A 24,883-nucleotide genomic window follows, 5' to 3' on the forward strand; every position below is an offset into this window, starting at 1 on the left:
TTGAAACAGCCAAAAACTGGGGAAAATGACCCTAGATATTTTTGAGCACATTAACTAGTTTCTCTAGAACCACGGCTTTCCTTATCTTTTTGACTGCAACCCACAGTAAAAAAAAAAAAATGCACTTTATCTTGACCCTTTGCACACATACATACATTTACGTGTAGGTGCGTATCAGCATATAACAAAAGTTTCATGTAACAATACTGTTTTCTGCTGTGTTGTTCTATTCCCTTAAATAGATAAAAGATGGTTTACAGACACTGAAATTTCATGACTTCCCTATATAGGCTACCACGAAAAGTTTAAAACCTGCTCAAGAGTATTATCCCAAGGTGTGGAATTTGTGGGTCATGAGACACCTTAGTCAGCTCAGGACGCCACGGCAGAATACTATTAAGAGTGGGTGGCTTCAACAACAGAGACGGTTTTCTCACTCCATCAGTTCTGGACACTGGACGTCCAAGACCAGGGTGCCAGCACGGCTGCATTCGGGTAAGAGCCCTCTTCCTGGCATACAGACAGCCTCCTTCTTACTGTCCTCACAGGCAAAGCTCAAGTCTCCTCCTCTTCTTATAAGAATACTAACCCTACCACAGGGACTCCCATGTTATCTAAACGTAATTACTGCCCACAGGCCCCAACCTCCAAATATCATCAGACCAGGGAGCAGGGCTTCAACATATGAATTTGGGGTAGGGCTGGGGGGACACAAACATTCAGTCCATACGTGAGGTAGACACATACTCAGTTTTACTAGACAATTCTACTGTTTGTGTGAGCGTAGCAAATTACGCTCACACAAAAAGACAAGCAAGTTACCGCTGTTCCGCGCGTCCTGGTTGGACTTAAATGTATTCCTGATCCTGCCTGTGGGAAATGGCATCCTGTAAAGTATGTGTTTCCATAATTAGTAGTGAGCCCAACCAAGCACCTTTCCTATGCTTACTGGCCATCTGTAGTTTCCCGTCCCACAAACTATGAGACAGGGAATCTATCTATGGAAGAAGTTTCCATGGTCACTCCGGAGCCTGCACTTGGGCGCGTACTCAAGTGTGTGGTTCTGATGTTTAAATCTTTGACCACTTACCTAGGAGAAAAGGGAATCAATCAAACATTACATTCTCAGGAAGACTTCCAATTCTTCTCGGGCCAGAGCAAAGTAGAATCAGCAGCAAAAAGAATGCAGGAAAACCAGGTGGAGAAAAGAGGTTTTGTTTTCCTTAAAGCTAAAAAGTCCTAATTTGGACCATAGAAAAAATCTGCTCCTGCAAACTCTAGCCACGCAAATCTGGAAAAGTTGTTTCTGTTCTCAGTCTTCCAATCTGCAAAATTAGGATAACAATCTGTACCGCTTCTTACTCCCATGTGGGAATTCTGAAACATTCTTTTAGAACTTTGAAAATAAAGAGATTGTCTAAAGTCAAAGTTCTGTGAGCGTTCCTCATCCAATGCCTTCCAAAAGCCTAAGTAAGAGGACAGAACCGTAGTCCTTTGAACAGCTTCCTAGAGTGAGCCGCTCTCCTGAATTCTTGCCTGAAAAGCCTGGCGGTTTTGCAGAACAACAAATGATCCCCTAAAAGAACACGGCCCTATCTTTCAGCCTCAGAAAAGAAATCTAAGAAGTTCTTCATTTTACAGGTATAGAAATTAATTCCCTTAGGTGGTCAGATGGTCTTTCTAGGGTCTCCTCGGCTCTGGCTCAGGCTTTTTATACACTAGCCACCACACCCTCCCCACTGGTCTAAAGGCCCCCAGTGTTCCATCCTAAGGTCAGACTTGCTTGCTTCAGACTCCATCACAGGTGTGAGGGCTCCACAGTGAACAATAATACTTCACCTCCTACTCTTAGGATGGAGTCATCATGGAAAGGAAACAGAAATGACTCCTCTCAGGTGTCAGTTATCAAAAGCATGAAGGAAAAACCTGGTATCATATAGCTTCTTTCACCAAATAAGAAGAAGCTAGAGCGATATAATTTACAAGCCAGGGGTATTCCCAACCAGCAGGCCAGGATCTCTGAGATCACATGGGTTGCTGCTGCCACATCGCCCTTCTGAGGTTTGGCTTTACTGCCAGCACTCACGCTGACCCTCACTCACCCACCCCACCAAATGGGATCGGAAGGCTAGGCTGACACAAAGAAACAGTGACTCCTCAGCACACAAAGGGATGCCTGCCTAAAACCACCTCCATCTACAAGGCCTGTGCCCGTGCAGGGCGGCACCACGGCAGCACTGAACTGAACAGGGCCACAGCCGCGGCGGCAAACGGGCAGATGCTCTTCTGCAGCTCTGGTGCGCACAATCAGCATCTGCGTCTTTGTCCCAGCTCGCTGTTCCTTCTGGTATTTTCTACTGCTTTCTTCTGCTCCAAGCAGATTTTCCCAGCCAAAGCTCCACTGCAGCCCAGGCACTTCTCAGACTCTGTGACTCGGTGGTGCTCCCAAACGTGGAGTCAAGGAAGTAAAGAAGATCATACCTACCAATGACCTAGGAAGACCACTCCTTCCAAGATGAGTAATAGAGTTAAAACAACCAAACCTAGGGATGCCTGGGTGGCTCAGTCGGTTAAGCATCTGCCTTCGGCTCAGGTCATGATCCCAGGGTCCTGGGACTGAGCTCCGCGTGGGGCTGCCTGCTCGGCAGGGAGCCTGCTTCTCCTTCTGGCGCTCCCCCTGCTTGTGCTCTCTTTCTCTGTGTTAAATAAATAAAATCTTAAAAAAAAAAAAATCAAACCCAGAAGAAATTCACTTTACTCCAGCTGCAAAATTGGAGCTGAAGAGCTATTTATATATTTGGTCAAGATTTATCTGTAATTTTTCTCAGGAGTAAAGTTATAAATAGCTGTCATCTACCATGAAAAACACACCCATAAGGCAAGGCGAGGCCAAAGGCCAGCCAAGTGTAGAAGGAGGAAGGCAGAAGGAGATTAAGAACTAGCCACAAACTATTTTACTTACTCATTCTACAAAAGCAGCATCCAAGAGCACAAGGAATCAAAAGCAATCGAAACAGTTTTCTTCTGGAGTCCAAGAAAAGTTGAGTTTCTCACAGGCACTAATATGTCTAGGTCTCAGATACAAGGTGGTACACAGAACCATTCCAGAATGCTGAAAACATTTCCCAACGGTTAACGGTGTATTTCCTCATTGTTAACAGACCCCTTTCCAGTGCAAGCAGAACTAAGAATTCCTGAGGAACATGAAAAGATTCAGGAGTGGTATTTCAGTAAAGACAGGCCTCAATCTCCTCAGTTCCTCGTTCCCCTTTACATGAAGACAAAAGTCATGAGATGTTAATATGGTAGTTCCCGTAATTTTTATAGCCAAATAAAACCCTGAAAATAGAACCAAATTAAAGGACAAGTTCTTTGGGCTGTTCTGAAGCACCCTATATGTGATGTGACGTTCAACCACGTGCAAAGTGCATGCAGTCAGGCGTCTGGTGCTGGTCCCTGGGAAGCAGCTATCTGCTGAGTTTTCTGCCCAGGAGCAAAGGCGCCTAGCGCTAGGAAGCCTTCTGCTCTCTTTGAAATCTCACTGGTCCTAGCTGGCAAGGGAGGCGGGGGTTATAGGAAAGCCAGTGCAAAGCTACTTTTATCTAGATCTAATACAAACAAAGGCCACATGCAAAACATCTTGGGAGTACGACACGGCTCTTGATTGGAAAAAGGCAGTATGCCAATAAGATCTGTTAACAAAATATAAGCCACTTTCACATCCAAAAGCGAACTTAGAAGCTGCTCCAGGCACCATCTAATTAACTGAAGCAGATAGAAAAAAAACCTCAGAAATTATCATTGTTTAAATACACTCTATTTTATTTTGTCTTAAAATAGTTTAACCTTTATGCTACAGACTTATTTCAAAAAACAGAAAATCTTATCTTGCACCAAAAAATATATATATAACACTCTGTTTTATTATTTTTTCTCCAAAGACCATTAAATACTAAATGGAAACAAAAACTAAATAATGAATGTAAAGAAGAACCAAATTTTGTTTTAAAAACTAGAGTTGCACATTTTAAAACATTAATTCTAAGCAATGATTTGTCGTCACTGCATCAAGTCCACGCTCACACTCCAGCAACAGCAGACCTGTTAACCACCAAGTGCATTGGTTGCTAGCCATACAATGGCTAACATTTCATTTTCATGGTAAGAGGAGCAAAAGGCTTCATAGGACCTTTGTACTCTTTAAAAAACAAAACAAAACAACAACAAAAATATTTCCTAGTTATCCAGTGATTTTTCTTTTAAGATCACTACCCTTTAAAATTTGTTAAAAGAATAAGATGTAGTGTTTTAAATAAAATGAAAAATACAACAGCATTGGACTAAAATACGTGATTATTTTAAACAAACAGTGCACAATCTGAGGAAGTTTGGTTAGGGCGCAATCATTTTTATATATACATGGAAGTCACACCATACACATACTGGAAAACAGAAATTAGGGGGTCCTTGCATTTAAAAAAAAGTTTGAACTAAAAGACAAAATTGTGTCCCCAGATCTTTCAAAAACCTTGTGACACAGTATAAAAAGCAGGCAACGAATTCATCTTTAAGTTACCTATGGTGCTAATCTGCTAAAAGTAACAGTGAACAACTGACTGAGCAAATCAGACGGTTCATAGTCACAACTGAGAATCATAAAAGCAGAGTTTATGCAATGCTCAATTTTAATGAACACTGGAGTCCGTTCAGTCTGGCCCCTTCCATCAGAATGAAAAGACAGCTACTGGTGAGCAGCACGCACGTGTTCTAGGGCAGCCTCGAGGACGCGATAGCCAGTTACCGCTCTGTGGTTTCAAACTGGAGGGTAGGGAGGGACTTAACTGAGTTCGTGCCACGATCCAATCTGTGACCCAAGTGCACCGCTTTAGCAGAGATATTACTTTGAACAGTGTTCTGTGATGCATAAAGAAGTGTTTATGCTACCAAATGTAACACTTTGGTTAAGAACAATCCCTCTGAAGGAAATTTCAAATGTCACAGTTGTTGTTTCCCACAGAATATTATCAGTAAAATACCTTTCCAGAAACCACACCCCCACTCTTCTGGATCTGGCATTGAAAGAAGAGTTGAAACAGAGTCTCTCTACGAGTCAGTAGGTGGGAAAATCCCACCCCTGTAGGGGAAAACAGCTGACTGTCTCTACCATCCCTTCCCCTCCCCCTTCTGCATATTAATTTCTAAATCCCTGTTCTGGTGCCTCAAGTCAAGTAGTCAGGATGCTGAAATAGGGGCAGGTGCAGGAGAAGTGCAACCTGGTGTAAAAGCAAAAGGCCACAGAAGAGCTTGGTTATGACGGTGCTCGCTGCTCCCAATCCACAGTGCACACAGCACACCCAAAGAAATTCTCTTTAGAGGATGACTCTTAGGGGCTAAAGAAAGTACGTCATGGGAAATCACCTGCTGTGTGAAACTGGACAAAACACACTATTAACGTAAGGATAGGTAATGCAAAAACATTCTTTAAAATGGGGCTCTGCCCGGATGCTGGGGAAAAAATAAGCTGCAAAAACTTCAAGTCATATAATCCACTCTATTCTTTTCCCAATGATTTTCCTGGAAAACACAGACCAGAAATTGTACATTTCTGCTTTGTCTAGCATTTTAATTCAAGTCAAAAACAACGTGTAACAGTAAAATTCAATAAATTAATCCTAAAGTAAAATATGAAGGTCCAAGGATACACCAGTAGTGAATCTGCAGAAGGTCCTATCTCGCTCTGGCCTCTGGATCTTTGGTTTTTGTCTAGAATTGTGGCCACGTGAGAGACTTGATATATGAGGTGCTAAAACTGGAGGTTCATGATCTTTTAAAAGCCTGATCTAGTAAAAGTAGATTGACAGGAAAATAAAAAGTTGATGAAGAACAGAGGCCAGATCAAATGAGATGCTATCAGAGAAGACCAAAGAACACACACTTATATCCACTCCCATGGAAGAGGGATATGGAAGAACTAAAGCAGCAGGAAGAAGGGTCAAGGACTAAATGAGTCTTTACAAAAAAAGAAGAAGAAGAAGAAGAAAAAGAAGAAGAAGAAGAAAAGGCCAGGCAGGTGGAGCCAGGCAGACTCTGACGCATGCGCACACAGGGGTATCCCCATTTGTCTTGGTGGCCCCACTGTACCTACCCCGCACAGTGCCTTATGCAGGACAGGCACTGGTACATGTGTGTCCACTGAATGACAACTGAAAATGGTAGTTCTCGTGCTCTTATGATAAGGAAGAGCCACCAAGGCATTTGGGGAGGGAAGCAAAGGGCCACTGCAATGTTACATGGCAAATACGGAAACAAAAAAAAAGCAAACAAAAACCACGGGAAAACAAAAGACAAGGTCTTCTAAGCCAATAGTACTTCACTCCTCCCTGCGCACAGTACATAGTGTTCTAACTAGGTATTGCTTGTAAAAGAATTCACTAGTAACTACAACATGTTATAGGAAAAAAGGTAGTAACTAATGCCACATAACTCCAACACTGGCATTTCCTGAATTCCCTGAAGCTCCTACCACCCTTTGCTTATTTAGATACTGTAAAACCTACAGTGTCATTTATGTGCTTTGCATCTGGTTTCTTATGGTGCATTTTGATTTTCCCACTTTTAGATGGTAGAGGAGAAAAATACCCAAATACAGCATCAGGTCTATTTCAGCTCAAGTGTTAAACTGTTGCTGTACCTCCTTTATGGAGAGACTAGCTATGAAAGAAGGCACTGTCTTTTCAGACTTGTAAGTGCCCACATCTTAGAGGCGAACACAACTTTTCATATTCTACCTAAGTAACAGGCTTCTGTGTTCTCCCATTATTTGAACAAACCAGGAAAAAAAAGTTGAGGGAAAGGGATTTTCCTACTGATCTCTCACTACTCTCCTCACATGCCCAGAAAACCTCATGGTGGGTATCTATCTGAAATGCCTCTGCCCCAAAAGCAGACATTTTCCAAAGAGTTATGAATTATTGCGACAAGGAGACCAACTAAGTCACCTTAGCGGTATTTATAAACACAAAGGGCCATATATCAGTTATTTGTGTTGTGTGAAGTCAGCCAGGAGCAAAGTCAGGAAACAAGGCAGAAGACTTAAGCTAAAAGAAAAGTAATACTTCTGTCTCCTATTTTTAAGGACAGATTTTCAAATGCACATGCCCTACTAGGTGCCAAGAAGGACCTGACTAAATGTGTGCAAATGCCCTAACGTAGGAGTGCCAATGGGTGGGCTGACAGTGGTCAAGTCTAGATATTAATTTTATTACACAGAAAAATAAATACAAGATTCAAAAACTGAAATCCATTTTCACCTGGTAATTAAAATATCACTCTACAAGGAAGGCAGAGTTTCCTAAGATCAAAAGTCACCAAGTAAAATGAAGCTGTCTAATAAATTCATCATTCTCATATTCCTACTGAGGGAAAGAAGAAATTCTTTTCTCTGTGCTAAGTTATTTTCCTAAGTGACTTCTTTTAATTTAAAAAAAAAAAAAAAAAAGGAAGAGGGGGGGCAATTTTCCATGAGTTTCGATTATACAAATGCCACAAACAGCTTCTGAGGCTGAAGCTATGACAATGAACTTCCATGTCACAAAGAGGAGGAGGAGGAAGTGGAAGGGAACAGTGCAGAGGAAACACAGTGACATTGTATTACAGTAGGTATTTACGTCTGCTATCCTCATCCAAGGTAAGATCCACAACTTCTGCAGGTGAAGCCCAAGTCTGCTGGGGAGTCACAGCAGTCCATGACTGTGTTTGCCGGGTGCTGACATACTGCGTGCCGGAACCGTGCTTCCACGACGAAACACTCTGAATCACACCTCCTCGAGGATGAACACACCTGCAATTGAGGTGGAGAGCAAAAGCACAAGCATGGTTAATCCCACCACAGGAAAACCAGAAGGGAATATGGCTTCAGGAGCACCGACTGATACTTTTACAAAGATAAGTTTACTGTGTGAGTTCATGAGACTCACAACCAATATCCTTCCCTTCTTCCTCCCTCTTTGTCTCCCTTCCCGCCTCTCTCAATTTAGCCTAAAAACGGACAAGAGTCTTGTCTCAGTCAGAAATTCTCAAGTTATGTCTAGATCCGTTACTGAAGTGGATAGGTAACATAATGTTTCTCTCAACACAATTAAACCTCCGGGGTCTTCAGGACAGGGCAGAATATAAATCCAGAACAAAATTAAGATACCCAATCTTAGTCTAACCAAATGAAACAGTAAGAAATATAGGTACAAGCTGTTCTCCCAAAAAAGTTCTATGCCATCCTGGGAATAATACCTTCAAAGACATTAATACTCCTTTACAGATTGGATTTCTAAGTAAGTACTTGGTCACGCACGCATAAAGGATCAATTTCCCTTACCCTGAAGGTCACAACACCTGGCTCACTCATCTGAACTGCTTATGTGTTTTAGTTCAGGGAAAGTAACAAGGCTGAAGGTGCTCAGTTAAGGTCCTCTATAAGTATTTTATCAGAGGGAGAGAACTGCCTTGCTGATAAATCTCACCGAGAGTTAACTGGAAGAAAACTGTTTCTGAAACAGTGACATAATGAGTTCCACATTCCAATCAAATGATAGAACCATGAGCCTCCCAGATGAATCACTGAGTGACTCTGGATTCGGATGAGAGGAAGGCAGGCTGCTCAAGCTTTCGTTGCTACTTTTGTCCTCACATGTGAATCACTGACCAGATCCTATGTAATGTATGTGACAGAGACAGCTGACAGGACTCCAGTCGCGTGAACTACTACAGTGGGTCTTGAGCAGCGGCTCTAACAGGCTGCATACGAGTGGTGCTGGATCGCTGGAGAATTCCAGCTCTGACCCACCGCTAACTGCACTACCAGATGCAAAAGAACATTAGGGTAACAATGGACAAGATTCAGTTGCAAAACTGCTGAAGGACTCTTAAGATCCTGCAAAGAGGCCTTGCTCCTACAAAGGTAGCCTGAAGTTACTCCCTTACCAAGAGAAGTGCCAAAAAACAGATCCCCCAGGGCCAGAGCAAGGGGCAGAATGTAGATCTGTTACCATACCAGAAGCCCATCATTTGTTCCGAATGGGCTAAGTAGCTATTAACCCAGAGGCTACTACATTTTCAAAGATTAGCTACTGAAAACCCTAAAGTATGAGACTTATATAAAGTCCAAAGGCTAATCCAGATCTGTCCAATTCATTAAGTACACTCAGATGAAGTGATCTTGTAATCACAGAAAAATGTCAGCCAAAGGAGTCCATTCAACATTTATAGAAATGGTTTTGATGACTGATGGCACTAGCAAACCGAGTTTCTTAAGCAGTCTCACCTCATTTGACAATCCCAACAGACCTATGAGGTAGATGTGGAAGTTACTATTCATACTCAACTGAAAGGGAAACTGAGGATTAAAGTGGTTACATGATTTGCCCAGGGTCACACTGCTTGAAAGTGGTGGGCCAAGGAGCTTCAAGCCAGGTCTGATCTTGAGTCCACTGCTTTTCACATCAGGTTGTCGCTTTACAAACGTGTGTATTAAATTAGGTAAGGCAAAACACAGTGAGTGCAAAGCAGAGTGCAAATGTAGGCTCAGATTAACAATTTAAAAATATAAAGTTCTCCAATAATTCAAAAGCCCATCTGTACAAGGACTAATTAAAGGAGGCTAGAACTTAGCAGAATTCAGAGAATGAATGGCTACAGAGAGAATCCATGTAATCTTTGGCAGAATTCCTAGAAATACCTCCGAAATAAAAGAGGTATTTAGTTCCAACTGTTACCCTGCACTGCTCCCTAAGTGATCATACAAAGGAGTGGCTTTAAAAAGGATCTGATCCAGGGGCTCCTGGGTGGCTCAGTCGATTAAACATTTGCCTGTTGGTTTCAGCTCAGTGACGTCATGATCTCAAGGTTGTGAGACTGAGCCCAGTGTTGGGCTCCCAGATCAGAGTGGAGTCCGCTTGAGAGCTTCTCTCTCCCTCTGCCCCTCCCCACCCCACGCTCGCTCTCAAGTGCACTCTCCCTCTAAAATAAATCTTTAAAAAATAAAATAAAAGGGAGCAGATCCAATCTGCCCATTTTACAAAAGAGAAAAGCAAGGCCAAAAGACAATTGCACAGGGTCTTAAGCAAGTTATTAAGCATAGGACCCCAAAAAAGGCCTCCATCGGGGAGTTTATTTTACACTAAGCAACTATGCCTTCCTCAGACTGTACCTGAAGCACTATACTATGTCTGATTGTAAGGAGCACTGCCTGGCCCCTGGGAATCATTCAATAAACAGCAAAGCAGATTCTAGAATATACTCACAGTAGGAGAGTGAGAGGTGTAGAGACAGTATATACCACTGAGGAATGGTGGACACAGAGAGGAGAATAAGGAGATGAGGCACTTCTTCAACTATCTGAATTAGATCACTTCCGTAATTATGTTACAAATGATTCCAGTTACTGGAAACCAACTTGGACTACTTTAAGCAAAAAAGAGAATTTACTGGAAAGATACCTGAGCACCTCAAAGAACCTAAGGATGATGTTGTTAACTAGGTCTCATTCATTTGACTCAAGCCTCAACCCTCTCAGTCTGTTTCTCTCATTTCAAAATTTCGGATTCTCTGGATTACGTGATGATCCCATCTTCAGTCAAAAGCTTTCTCAGCTCCTATTTAACCGCAACTGGAAGGTCAATTCCCAAAGAAGGGAGAACCACCATGGAAGAACATGGCTACTTCACCTTGTACAGAGATCTCAAGAGCAAGCTAACAACCACAAATCAGTTTATGGAGGGAAGTTTTAGATGATCATTACTACACAACAATCACAGCTACTACCAAATGGAATAAACTGCCTTTAGTTCAAGGAAGTGCTAGGGTATCTGGGTATCTGTCAGGAGTATTACAGAGTATTCCAAGATGACTTCTAAGGTTAGCACTGACTTTAAGATTTTGAATAATACAGGCAAAACTCCTTTGGGAAGGCAGGCTAGTAGTCACGGGGCGGGGGGCACAATGGTGGGAAGGTTGTAAATGGAAGACGGCACAGGAGGGACTTCTGTTTCTTGATCGGAGTGCTAGTTACCGGAGTGTGGACAGTCTGCAAAAACTAAAGTGTATGCTGAACACTTTTCTGTGTGTGTTATAAGCCAATAAAACATACCAGACATTTTTTGTGATTTAGTGATCTCAACTGTCTTGAATAAAATGGTAGCTAAGAGATGGATGAGGCCAGAACAAGGCTTTAACCACATTTCCTTTTTAAGTACAGGGCAAAAAGACTCAAGCTGGTAAACAAAGAGTGCTAGAGAAACATTTCAACTATTTTATAAGATGGTGTACATCACTTATACCGGATTGGGAGGGAAAAAATTTCAGAAGGAAAAAGGCACCAGAACATTGTTATCAGCCCCACAGAGTTGCCCTATAAAGAAGGATGGGAGAGGCTCAAATTTCTGGTAAGGCCACAAAGTACAGTTTCATGGATTATGACAAACCCCTTTTCTGTATGATGAAAGACCTGGCGTGGAAACATACTCAGCTGTTTTCTAACTGATCCAATCCAATTCTAGGCAGATGCAGGCTGCGTTTTCACAAAGCATTTAATCTGCATATGATGGGCAACTGGCATAAAAAATTACCTAGAGTCATATTTTGAGTCCTATATCCAAGAAAATGCTTAGGACTCACTCCCCCCCCCAAAAAAAACCTACTTTCTGAGTAGTAAGTTTTGATAGGATAATTTCCTGCTCTTCATATACTGAGACTAATACAGGAGAGACTTCACAGTGGAAAAGAAAAAACACAGAAAGAGGGCAGGCTCTGATGGCCAGCTTTTGATATAGTTAACTTACTATCCTAAGAAAACAACATTAAACATTAATCACTTTTGCTCTCATTTACAGAGCATGAACATGACCTCTTAGATAACATTCCTACTTATTTTTCCTAATTGAAGATGAAATGAATCCTTGGCTTCAGAAAAATGCCTGTCTGTCTCCCTTGCTTTTTTAAGGTTAATGTTTGAAACTGGTTGTAGGAAGCAATCAGTCTTAAATGCAAAAGGTTTCCAGCATGAGTTGTTCTGTTGAGGGATGAACCAACATTAAGACAAATGACCACAAGACCAAAGACCACAGTGAAATGAGGTAAGGATCTGATTATTCCCAAAAGCTTCACAGGACAGGTATCAAAGAAACTGTTCCAACAGTTCCATAACAGAAAGATCTGTTCTATATGCCTTCATCTTCCTAGGGCAATTACCAATGAGGCTGGTAGAAGAGATGGAAAAAGGACGAAGGACAAAGACAAATACTGGCAGAGGGCCATAAATTAAAACTTCTGGCAAAATTAAATGGATACAGAGGAACTAGAGGTGCTGGAAAAAATCTGTATCTCATTGGCAAAGAACGTCTTGTGAAAATGGGACTGTCCCAAAATTAACATCTACAAACGGTAACATTTAGGTAACATCAGGAGTTAATCACAGCAATACAAGGCAGCCATAAAAGATGCATTCAAACCATTAATTCAGAAGGCATGCTTTCTAGTCTATGACTAGAAGAAACACGGAAACTAAGAGAACATATCAAAATCTAAATTTAAAAAGATATCAACGTGCAAAAAAAGAAAAACTGTTTAAAAAAAATAGACACATCATAACTAGAACTACTGAGCCAATGTGAAACAAAATGCTTCCAATATGGAAAAATGGCAACACAATTCAAGTCCGAGCAACCACAATCCCAAAGAGAACAACTCAAGAACCAAGTCTGAGTTTTAAAAAAAAACTCTCCGAAAGCCCACAGCAAGGTAGAATATCAAAAAATAAGAGCAGGACACTAAATCCAAACAAAACATCTCTGCATGCAAATCAAATTAGAACAAAAAGATGTGGATCAAAACCTAAAACCTTTTTCCAAGCGATAACCCTGCCAGAAGCCCATCAATACTTCATAACTGCAACCCTAGACCTGTAAAAGAAATAAATTCCAGATGAGATACAGGCAGCCAAAGCGGTCACTCCGAAGCAACCAACAAGAAAGCTTCTCCCCCCACCTGCTTCTCAGATTTTTAATCTCAAATGTTTGAAAGATTGTCAGGCCTCCTCTACAGTAAGTACTGGAAAAATGTTCAGAAAGACACAGAAGAGCCAGTGAGACTATTCAGTCCTAGACCCAAAGAGCAAAAATAAAGATCCCCTCAGAATGACACAGGAGTCAGTTCAAAGTACTCCGACAAAACCTGCCAATAGTACGTTCTATCATATGGGCAGTATTCACACCACTGAGGTTTCATCATCAATTGGTCACCTCTAGGATAGCATTTCCACAGGATTCAAACCAGAGGGTCAGAGTAAAACACATCTTGATGATTCAGAGCCTATATGGAAAAAGTCCTTGAAAGTAACATTACAGCGTGTCGTTTAAAATGTAGCCAGTCACTTGACTTAGTTCAAGAGTGGAACAAACAGGTCTATAGAGTAAAAGGACAATCTGGATAAAAGACCTATTAAGTATGGAGACGGGTGTACTACAGATCGAGAGGGAGAGAGAGAGGGAGAGGGAGAGAGAGGGAGTGTATTGGCGGTGGGTAAGAACTTAGAATTTCAATTTCCAAGTTTTAACAGAAATATCATGATAATTTTAACTCCAGATACCAAAATACTGGTAGAAAAAAAGAAGCTAAAGAGTTTATGATGGAAGAAAAGTTGAACAAAGAAGCCAAGAAGAAAGGTGGCTCACTCTGTAACATTTCTAGGCACAAGTAAACAGTAAAGAAGGGAGATCTGATAGAAGTTAATAGAAAACTGGACCAACTAGTATGTCTCAGAGACAAAGAGATCAGGTGAGCAACACAGGTTATCACCTACTCCTTGCTACTTCCGTAGGAACACATGACTAACAGCAAATTAAAACATGAAATGTAATTCAAGAGGAAGTTGGTGAATGGATAATGTGCTCCTGGCACAACTGAAGATAATTTACCTCTATCAATCTGTAAATAGGCAAGATAAGGTTTACAGTAGGGATTAAATAGATAATCATGTCTTCTATATTGTAAGGAACAACAGTGAAATAAATAATGGCAAACATATACTAAAATAAAGGAAAAAATCAGAAGGTCTATCCTCTCATCTGAGGGAAAAGTCAGCACGCAGGGAATAGATGAAAAAAGAGAACAGGAAAACGTTCTCGATTAAGGCAGAAAAAAAAAAGGAAAAAGAAGGGCATTAAGGAAAGACTGAAGAATGAAAATTCTCTCCCACCAGAATAGGGGAAATAACCATTAAAAACGGGAAAGAAAAAAGGAAGCAGCCACGCAATCATACTTATGGCATAAACACAGGACAGAGGAGGAAGTGTTTAAGTCTGATAACATCTGAGAACTGGCCACTTTGGGGGAGAAGACATGTTAAACAATGACTTAACTCTACGTCCTTAAAGTCTCAACAGGTATGACCTGAAAAATGCTCTCAGAAACTAGGATCAGTTCTCATTAAGACTCATTAAATGTAGCCTCAATTTACAGGCATGTGTATTTTGCCCGCACTCTCCACTCCTAAGTTCGCCTTCCATATACATGACAGAAGAAATGCTGGTCAAGTTTTATTACCTTCCTAACCAAAGAGTAAAATCAGATCCAAGAGCCAGATAATGTAGATATTGTGTCATATACCTACTTGGGGCAATCAGGAAATCACAACCTAACTCTTGTAGCCCGGGAGAAAAGTTGTTTGCTAATGTAGAATACAGATATTACAAAGTCTAAATTTTTGGTGTGTGTGTGTGTGTGTGTGTGTGTGTGTGTGTGTGTGTGTGTGTTAAATGTTCCTCAGGAGTACCTCTGGGAGGGCTATAACTAATTCTTAGGATTATCGTAAAGCAAGAGTCAGTAAATCTTTTTTTCTACAAAGGGGAAGATGGTAAATATCTCAGACTCTAAGGACTATAAGGTGTCTGTTTAAACTTCTCAACACTGTCACTGGAGCGCAACAACAGCCACAGACAGTATGTAAATGAACAAGTATGGCTCTGTTCCCATTAAATTTTATTTATGAGTAAATGCATTTTATTTGAATTTCTTTTCATATAATTTTCACATGTCACAGAACATTCTTCTACATTTGAAACCTCCCCCCCACCACACCTAACCCTTCACTATTTAAAATGTAAACCAGTCTTAACCCAAGGTCCATACAAAAACAGGGAGCAGACCAGATTTGACCCATGGGCTACAGTTTGCTCACCCCTAATCTTTTTTTTTTTAAGATTTTATTTATTTGAGAGAGTGAAAGAGAGAGCACGAGAGGGGGGAGGGTCAGAGGGAGAAGCAAACTCCCCACTTAGCAGCGAGCCCAATGCAGGGCTCGATCCGGGGACTCCGGGATCATTACCTGAGCCAAAGGCAGATGCTCAACCAACTGAGCCCCCCAGGCGCCCCTCACCCCTAATCTTAGAGAATGACAAATTTCAAAATTTTTTGTAATACTACACAAAGTTGATGTCTTGTGTCTTTTTTTTTAATTCTAAAAACAGAACTGCCTGAGTCACATGAACATCACTAGAAATCTAGGTTAGGAACAGACCAAAGTAACTCACAAGTTTTAATGAAAGACAAGAAGAGGTACGTTAGGAAACAAGCAATAGAGGTATGATGTCAGATGTGTATTTCCTAATTGTTTGCTCACAGTATATTTCCAGATAAAGTGAAAGTCAAGAAAATATGAATGGCAGGGGGAAAAGCAGGGTGATACTTATGCTGTAAGAGAAAAATCTGTCAAGCGATCTAGACATTTGCTAAAAATAAGAGAGGAAAACATCAGTTCTATTTCACATACATGTATGGTTGAGAAGTTCTTGATATAAGACATTATGCAACACATTCTGAAGCTCATATCATGTCTAATCAAAGAGCGTTTTTTAAACCAAAGGAAGCTGAGCAATAGCTCTCACCATTCATGCCAGCCATGCAACGAGGATTACCATTTTCTTCTCACTTGGCTTCTCATTAAAATCACATTCACATTTAAAATATCAGAATGTTCCACTTAATATCCTACCTTGCATGTTCCTGGACTCCCACAATCTCCACTTCACTATCTGAAGAGGCAATATTAATTTCTTCATTGAGAGGTGCATTGCCAGCCGATGTCTTGTCACTTGCTAGGAATCCTGGATCCAAATGACCTGAAGAGAAGGGGGAAAAAATAAGCTCTATAGTTCGACTTCTTAGAAGCAGCACGAGCAACTCATTGACAGATCTCCCATCAAGGTTTAATCACAGAAACAGAATTGCTGTGCAAGACCTCACCAGAGCGAAACTGTCAAGTCTCTCACTTTCTATTCCTTTGGAAGAAGAAAAAAAAAAAAACCCTCTGAGTACTTCAGTACACAGTAAATAAAAAACTGTGATAACACTCTATTATATTTTATTCCACAATGCTTTTTGCATTCAATTCCTGTCTGCTTTTAAATGACCTGTATAACAGGTTTGTCACCACCTAGAGGGCAATGGGGTTCTCTACTGCTTACCGGTGAATTTTAACAAACAAAATTCTAAACCAGAAACGTTCAAAGGCATAAATGGAATAAATAACAGAAATCCTCATTAATATCATATTTATACTGGAATGCTTTATGAAGGATTTAACAATTTTCTTTAAATTTTAAATAATTTTAACAGTTTTTCTCAAAAGGAATGTAGAATTGACAAAATCTAAACCCAAAACCACATCTAAAAGAAGAGGCTAGAGGCAGATCACAGTTTTTGTTCTGAGCAACTGAAATATAACCTGTACGTTGCTGACAGTTCTTACTAGACAGAAAGAAACCACATATTCTGGAAAAGCACAATTTGCGGCACTGGGGCATGTAAAAACTTTTTCACAAGGGGCCTCACAAAGCATCTATTACATGGTGCAGTAAAACACACTCTCTACCTCACCGAAATGATGAGCTTCATAGAACTCTCTCTCCATAAAGGCTAAAAGCATAGCATCAAAGTACACAGCAATATAAGCAATTCTAACAAGAGTTAAAATAATTCAGCCTATGTACCCAGCTCTTAAATGTACTGGCCTTTATGAAACTTAGAATATCTAGGAGTTATGAAATAAACCAAGTTGCAACAGGTACAAATTTTTAATTACTCTTTAAAAGGTACTTTTATTTAAATATATTGTCATCTGACACAGTATTGTGTCTCTATATTTAAAAAAGAATCCTTGGTGATACCTCATATAAACTAAGCCACAATCAGTAAGATTTTACATACACGACTCTCCTTTCCCCCTCCTTCATCCCTTCACATCACTCACTCAAATGCTTCAAGGTCACTGAGAAACCTTGTACTTTCATACTCCTGCAAACTTTTAGTATAACCCTTTTGGAAAGTTATAGACAGTCCTAAAGCAAAAGCCTTTTAATTTTTTATCTTCTGAACCTGTAGTTCCATCTCTGAGAATTTAGCCTAAGGGAAAAAACTTTAAGCAAAATGCAATGATGTCCAAAGATAGTGATTAGTCTATGTAGAAACTTGGAAAAGTGTATGCATAACACAAAAAGTGTCACAAAAGACACTATAAAAATATTTTGGTGCTGGGTGAAAGCTAGTAAAGAGTAATCAAGCTTGAATGTAACTGTGGGTCTTTCTCTTTTTTTTTCAATTCTTTAATATTTTTTTTTTCTTCAGTTGGCTATGATGCATATGAGAAAACAAGACCACAAAGCTTAAAATGGCTTCTAGATAGAAGTGGCGATTGAGATTATATTAGCCTGCAAGGGCTAACTTTCTGTATTAAAGAACAGCAAAAATAGGATTCTAAATATTGGCCGTAACTTTGAATCTGATGAGCATATGAAAGGCGGCATTCACCAGACAAAACCCAGTTTTGTTACATCTGGGGTGGTTGCTTAAATGGGAGTATGTATGGTTAAGACTTGATTTGGTAAACTCAGATTCTTGCTCTGACCCTAATACCTTGCTCGTGGCGAAGTCTTTTGTCCAATTTCTAGTTCAATGTTGAAGTTACAACTATTAGCACACACACTGTTCCTACTGCACTGCTAGGAAAGAATATAAATTGATAGTCTTTTTTCAAACCTTCAACTTGTCCACATTCAATCTTCTGAGCAGCCTGGATTTGTGCAACTATAACAATTGACCTCATCTATTTGTTCCTACAATAAATACTTGTTTATGACAGGCTATGTACTAGGTGCTAGGAATACTATGGAGAACAAAGACAGGAGGTATATGGTGTCTACCCTCAATGAACTCACGATATACTCAGGGATTATAAAAAGCAGTCCATGACACTATGGCTTGAAAACTGCTCCGTTAGAGAGGTAAGGAGTGCGTTTAAAGACACAGAAAAGGGAAATTTCCCAGACTTGGGAAAAATCAAGGACACTGCGCTCCTACGGAAGAGTAGGCACAGGTGAGGGGAAGTAGCAATAAGGAACACTGTGTTGTCCTTTAGGGTATAAAAGTTCAGCGAAACGTGGGGTAATGAAGTAAAAACAGTAATGGGAAATGAGGCTGGCAAAGTCAGCAGAGCTCAGATCATGGTAAGGAGTCTGGACTTGACCTTGAGAGTAGGAAACCACTGAAGTATTTAAGCAGTGACATGATGTGGTTTTCCATTTTTAAAAATTTCCTTTTGGAGTATACAAATGGAACTAATATCAGAGCAGGGAATATGAGAGGCAAGAAAACCAGTTAGACTGCCATAGTTTCCTGGGTGAGAAATGACTACGGCTGAACTAATAAAGAAACAAAATGGGGGGATACTCCGTGTACGTGTATATACAGAGGCTTAGTAATGCTGGGAATCAGGCAAATCAACAAACTTAGGAAAAAATAATGGCTAGGTTTCTGCTTTAGGTAACTGGATAGTTACAGCGCTAGAGGACACCCATGAACAGATGAGGGTAGTTGCTCAGGACAGGACGATGGCGTGCCTCTAAGATGTCCAACAGGCAGCCGAGATGCTGTTCTAAAGCCCAGGACAGGGGTCTAGGGAGGAAAGAGAGTCCTCGGCAGTAGGTGGGAAGGTAAAGGGCAGTAGAGGCGTGAAGGAGGCCTAGAACAGAACCCTGACAAACACCAATAATTAAGGATGAGCAGATGAAGGGGAGCTCACCAAGTTAAGTGAGAGGCAGGAAGAAAACCTTAAAAAATGAAGCCAGGACACCATGGAATGAGCATTTCTAGGAAGAAGTGCTTATCCATGCCCAACACAGAGGTCCAGTGAGAAGAGGGACTAGATGGAGTCCACTAGAATCAGCAATAAGATAACCATACATATAGCTTGGCAAGAAGAGCCTCAGAGGAGTGATAGGCCTACAGCCAGTGTAGCAAAGCAAGCTGAAGAATAATAGAAAGGAAGGGGGCGCCTGGGTGGCACAGCGGTTAAGCGTCTGCCTTCGGCTCAGGGCGTGATCCCGGCGTTCTGGGATCGAGCCCCACATCAGGCTCCTCTGCTATGAGCCTGTTTCTTCCTCTCCCACTCCCCCTGCTTGTGTTCCCTCTCTCGCTGGCTGTCTCTCTGTCAAATAAATAAATAAAATCTTTAAAAAATAATAATAGAAAGGAAGGAAGAACAGACACATTTTAAATAGTCTGGCTATGAAGAAAAAGGCAATAGGATAGTACTGAGGAAGGAAAATGGGTTTGAGGGAAAGGGATGTGTACGTATAAAGAACTTTAAAAGATGGGAGAGACCCGGCCATATTTGGAAAAAAGGCAGAGAAGAAACAGGCGTGATGGCAGAAGGCTGAGGCAAGGTTCATCTGTGAAGAATGTGGCAAGCCCACGTGCAGAGCACAGGTGTGGGTGGGTAGCAGGGTGGGGGTTCAGAAAAGTGAATAAGACAGAACTGCCTAAGGAAAGATGGGATCTGCTGGGCAGCACTGAGAGCCAGGGTGAGGCTGCCGATTAGGAAGCTAACTCCACCCTCGATTCTGCCACCATTTGATTTTCTCCAGCTATGCTAAGCAGAGTGATACAGGTTCCAAGAGTGCGTCCAGGGATCGGACTTGGCCAGCTGGGTGCAAGAGGAAACGCTGCTGTACAGGGAGCTGGGCTTAAACGTGCTGGAGCGGGGAAGAAGTGACGCTAGCAGGGGGGCTGGCAAAGGGCCGGGTGATGGGTCAGTGAGGTAGAAGAACAGTATAAGGGAAGTAACAGCCTGAGAGTATACAAGAGCCCCCGTGGAAAAGGAGAAAGCAAGAGGAAGAGGTAGGAGGAAAACCAGTGATTATGAGAAGTAAAACATTGTAATTCCATCCTCTTGGCCACCCACCAACACAAGCCTCTGGGTCCCATCCACTGCTCTCCTGTCTCATCCTCCACTCCACTGTTATTCTCCTTTGCTCCAGCCACCCACTACTTACCTTCCTACAACTTTTCCACTGCCCCCTGGAATGCCAGATTCATGGAAAAGTGCACGGCACTTTTCACCTCCCTGTGGAAACCGGACTCTCCTGAAAATGCCACCTACCCTGTAGTCCTCAGAAGCTGCTCCTACACCTCAGCTGGGGGACCAGAATCACTTACGAATATTGCCCTCCATCCTCATGTACAACACCAGCAGCACCCACCTTCCAGAGCACTTCCAAATACTAACTACGGGGCAGTTTCACCCCTCCATGGAACATTACTGGCACTGGGCTTAGTTTCTCTCTCTTTCCACTTTAAGTCCGGCTACCATGATTACTTATACTATAGGAGTGCTCGTTATTTATGTGGACAACCACCCCCAAATTCTCCATGCCTACTCTCTAAGGAGCCAAGCCTCAAGAGGCACTTAACACTCCCTGGGGTAGACTCATAGCAAGGGGCTCAGCCCTTACCATCCTAAAAATAAACAAGATAACTGAATTAAACCAAACTAAAAAGGCAGAATGTAGTAATCATGGCTGCTACAAACTATTCCTCCTTGATTACTCAAATCTTTTAAACAGTAATTAAGAAAATATGACAAGAATATGACACAATTAGCTCTTAGTATCTCTGTGCCCAGTTCTATCTCCATGGTTCTAATTTTTTTAATTAATTTTTCTATTTGAGGGTAGCCTACAGTTCTAATTTGTAATTCCAACTTATGAAATATTCTGTCTCAGTCATGAATATTTCTGAATAACCAGTCTTTACTCATTAGGCCCCTCATCCTGACCCTGTCACCCACAGGGCCTCATTTCAGATCTGGAAGTATCACTTTGCCTTTGTTTAAAGAAAGGGGAAGAAGAAAATAATAATAAAGGGGAAGAAATGAAAAATTACTATGCTACTTTTGCTCACAATTTTACTACAGTGTCTTAAGAAAAACACAGTAACTACCGTCAATATTTAAGATTCTTCTAACTTTATTCATCCATTATAGATCCAGAAACTAGTAATTTACATACCACCTTCACATAATTACATCAATTCAAACCATTTTGATAGCATGATCTGGGCCATAAAAATTGTAATCCCAACCTGCTGGCATTTACAGAACTTGTGTGATGTTCTAAAAATGATCACTTAAAATCAGGATCTGCTCTTGCAGCCAGTATCTTTACTCTTTAGTCTAAAAATCAGTATAAAATAAAATAAGGGACACTGAGGTCAAGTGATGGGGAATAAATACAAATTTCCTGGTGAATGTTAACTCAGGAGACTAAATGGTTGTGAGAGTTTTGCCACATTTCTTGTCAGAGCCATTAGATAAAATGTGCCACTCAGATAACAAGTCAGCTGAGACCCCACCAAGTTTATGGGATGCCATGCTCTACAAGAGACACCAAGGCTTTCTCCAAGAATATATCCCCCCTTTGGTCTATCTCAGAGCCAGGGCAATTAGTCCTTTTCTCTCAATGTAACCCTCTTCAGTACGTCATATATTCCTTTGGGAGCTCCTACGTACAGCTTCACATTCTCTGGCCTTTGGGCCATCCTCCACTGTCATCCCTCCAACCCACGACCTCACAGGAATCCAGTGACAGAGCAAAGGCTAAAGTATACACAAAACTGAGTCTCACAGATGCTCTGGGATTCTTAAATACTGTCAGTGGCAATAATCTTTCCTGTTCCAGGACAAGAATAAGCCCTGTAGAAAAAGTGTAAATACCACAATTATCATATATTAAACTTAAAATAAATCAGAGCACTTATATTTAACTATTGGGGCAGCTGGCTGTCTCTGTGTAACTCTTTGCCTGTGTAGCTCTTCGGAAAGATAACTTCTTTCACTCTATAATCCTAAATTTTTGTCCTCTCACTAAAGACCTTTTCAACACACAAGTCAGAAAGAAAACAGCATAAAAAAATATTAACTAAATTATCACGGCAAACATTTTCTTTTTGTCTTCAAAAGAAATAATGTAGCTACTTTTAAAATCACAAATCTACTGGGTAAGAACTGGTCCAAAGCCAATTTGCAGCACATTAAAGGAAATTATTACATACTGGATGACAGCAACATATTAGGTATGAAAAAGGTTAATATCTCAAGTCATTATTCATTTAGCTTGAAAACAAGTAAATTATTACCTTGTATTTAGTTTTTTCAGTAAGAATGTGAGAAACAACTTTAAAAAGTAGGGGAAGAGAAGATCAGAAAACTAAAATCTTATAGTTCATAAGAACCAGGTAAAAACAAGCGAAGCCTGACCAAATTTGATCTCCTTCACAAGACTGATACATTGACTTCAAAGTACTATTAATAGAAACATGGCCATTCTGGTCTGATTATAAAAAGCCCTAGGCTAAGAACAGGAAACCCAAGATTTGTTTCTCTGCACTATAACTAGTGTTCTGGACAATCAAGATCATCATCCCTATTTTAAGGATGGAAACATGTTCACAGGCTACCTTCTTGATAAGAAGGCTGATGGAAAAATCATATCATTTCTGTAAAAGTTTTAATTTCCTGGGGGGAGACGACACCCTAAATAAATTTAGTTTACAATTATAAGCCTTCCATGCCAAGAGTACTTCAGATTTCTGCTTGTCTTAGCCTCATCTACATTTACGTTTACAGTGAGCAATAAGTAAAAATTAAGCCATTTTCCTATTTACTGATACTGTTTCCTCAACATACCCAACACAAGAGCTACCTGGGAGTGATTACTAAAAAGAGATTTTCCAGACCCCATACCAGATCTACTTACAGAATCCTCATGGAGAAATTTAGGACTCTGAATTTTTATAAGCACCCTAGGTAATAGAGCCCCACATCAGGCTCTCTGCTCAGCTGGGAGTCTGCTTCTCCCTCTCCCACTTTCCTTGCTCATTCTCTCTCTCTCCCTCTCAAATAAATAAATAAATCTTAAAAAAAAAAAAAACCATCATTGTCTAATTGCCTGGAAAAAGAGGTAAGCTACTCTATCTTCAAGGATTACTTACAGCACCCTAAAAGGAGTGGGGCTGCACACCTGGTCTGAGATGCTGCTACTGATTAACCCCTGAATAGTCTGTTCAGTGACTGGGCTTTTATTTTGTTGGGAGAGTAGGATAACTCAAATTAACCATCTGAACACTTATCTTAAGGGGCACTTGGGTTGGTCAGTTGGTTAAATGTCTGCCTTTGGCTCAGGTTCTGATCCCAGGGTCCTGGGATCAAGTCCCCCAACAGACTCCCTGCTCAGTGGGGAGCCTGCTTCTCCCTCTCCCTCTGCCCCTCCCCCCAATGTCTCTTTCCCTCCCTCCCTCCCTCTCTCTTCTTCTCTCCCCCTGAAGTACGTAAATAAAATCTTAAAAAACAAAACACATTTACCTTAAACTCAAACCATAAGAATGACCATTTCATTGATGCTAATAGTTCAAATCTCAAAACTATAAACTGGTAGGCAAGCATAAATTCTGTTAGCGTTTTGCTGTGGCACTGTAAGTATATTCAAAATTTATGAGATGGGTTCCCACTATGACAATTAAATCAAGACCAGAGTATATTAAGTTTTATTACTCACATACCTGCATTGTCAGATTTAGAAAAAAAGACTTTGAGCCAATATATGGTTTCTAAGAAAATGTGATAAGGATCTGTTGAACAGTGACGATATACAAAAATCTACACACAATATGTTGCCCAATACACGCATATGTTCTCTACATATTATATCCTAGAGAAATTAATCACATGCATGTACCAAGAGACATGTACAAGAAATGGTAGCATCATTTGGAATAGCATCCTAAATGTCCAATAAAGAGAATGGGTAAGTCAACCGTGATATATTCATACAGTAACTACTAAATAGCAATGAAAAATGAACTAGAGCTATCCTTATCAACAAGAACACAAAATGTTGAAAAATGCAAGTTACAAATGATTACCTTCAATGTAATATCAATTAGTATTAAAACATATTTGCTTACAGATACATAACAAATGCAGTAAAAATGTAAAGAAACACACAGGAATACCAAACATCAAATACCAAATTCAAAACAGCTTTGGAATGGAGAGGGAAAAGGAAGGGGAACAGAGTTGAAGCCATGGGTGTTTCCCTTACATATTTTTATAATGTTTCATTTCTTAAGAATGGTGGTAGGTACCTGAGTGATATATTCTTAAAAATTTGTGTGACTGAAATTAAAAAAAAAAATCAAAAATAGAATTAAGTACACAAAGGCTAGTTTAAACAATCAAGATAATAATTGATTTAAATAATCTTAAAATGTGATGCTATCCCCAACACTGGTAACTTTAAGGGTAATTTAAGACCCCGTACCCTTGCACTATTAAGTTGAACTGTCTGAAACTGCTGGGTTTGTTATAGGTCAAAAAGTCAAATATTAAAAATTCCATATGGCTCAAACTAATATTAAAATTCTCTACATGAAAAACAAAACAAAAAGTAATCATTCATGTTCTCCCCAAGACTTTACTATACAGTGATCTACGTTTAACAGCAAC

At 40.5% G+C, this 24,883-nt stretch overlaps 1 protein-coding gene across 5 annotated transcripts in view; it reads right to left on the reverse strand.

Moving 5' to 3' along the window:
- Nucleotides 1-7,484: 7,484 nt before the first annotated feature.
- ARK2N (arkadia (RNF111) N-terminal like PKA signaling regulator 2N) overlaps nt 7,485-24,883 on the reverse strand; it is a 74,530-nt gene continuing 57,131 nt past the window's right edge. For 3 of the 5 annotated variants that reach the window (XM_045789999.2, XM_045789998.2, XM_045790002.2), the window contains 2 exons: nt 16,040-16,166; nt 7,485-7,840 (listed from right to left, as the gene is read on the reverse strand). In XM_045789999.2, coding sequence (XP_045645955.1) covers nt 7,651-7,840; nt 16,040-16,166 — 317 coding nt within the window. In that variant the 3' untranslated portion in view covers nt 7,485-7,650. Of the gene's footprint in view, nt 7,841-12,882; nt 12,951-16,039; nt 16,167-24,883 lie in introns of all 5 variants that reach the window. The other 2 variants (XM_045790001.2, XM_045790000.2) reach the window with 2 other exon arrangements.

The sequence above is a fragment of the Ursus americanus genome, chromosome 19, assembly GCF_024610735.1.
Source record: "Ursus americanus isolate L20-20 chromosome 19, mUrsAme1.1.p, whole genome shotgun sequence".
In the NCBI taxonomy this organism is placed as follows: domain Eukaryota; kingdom Metazoa; phylum Chordata; class Mammalia; order Carnivora; family Ursidae; genus Ursus; species Ursus americanus.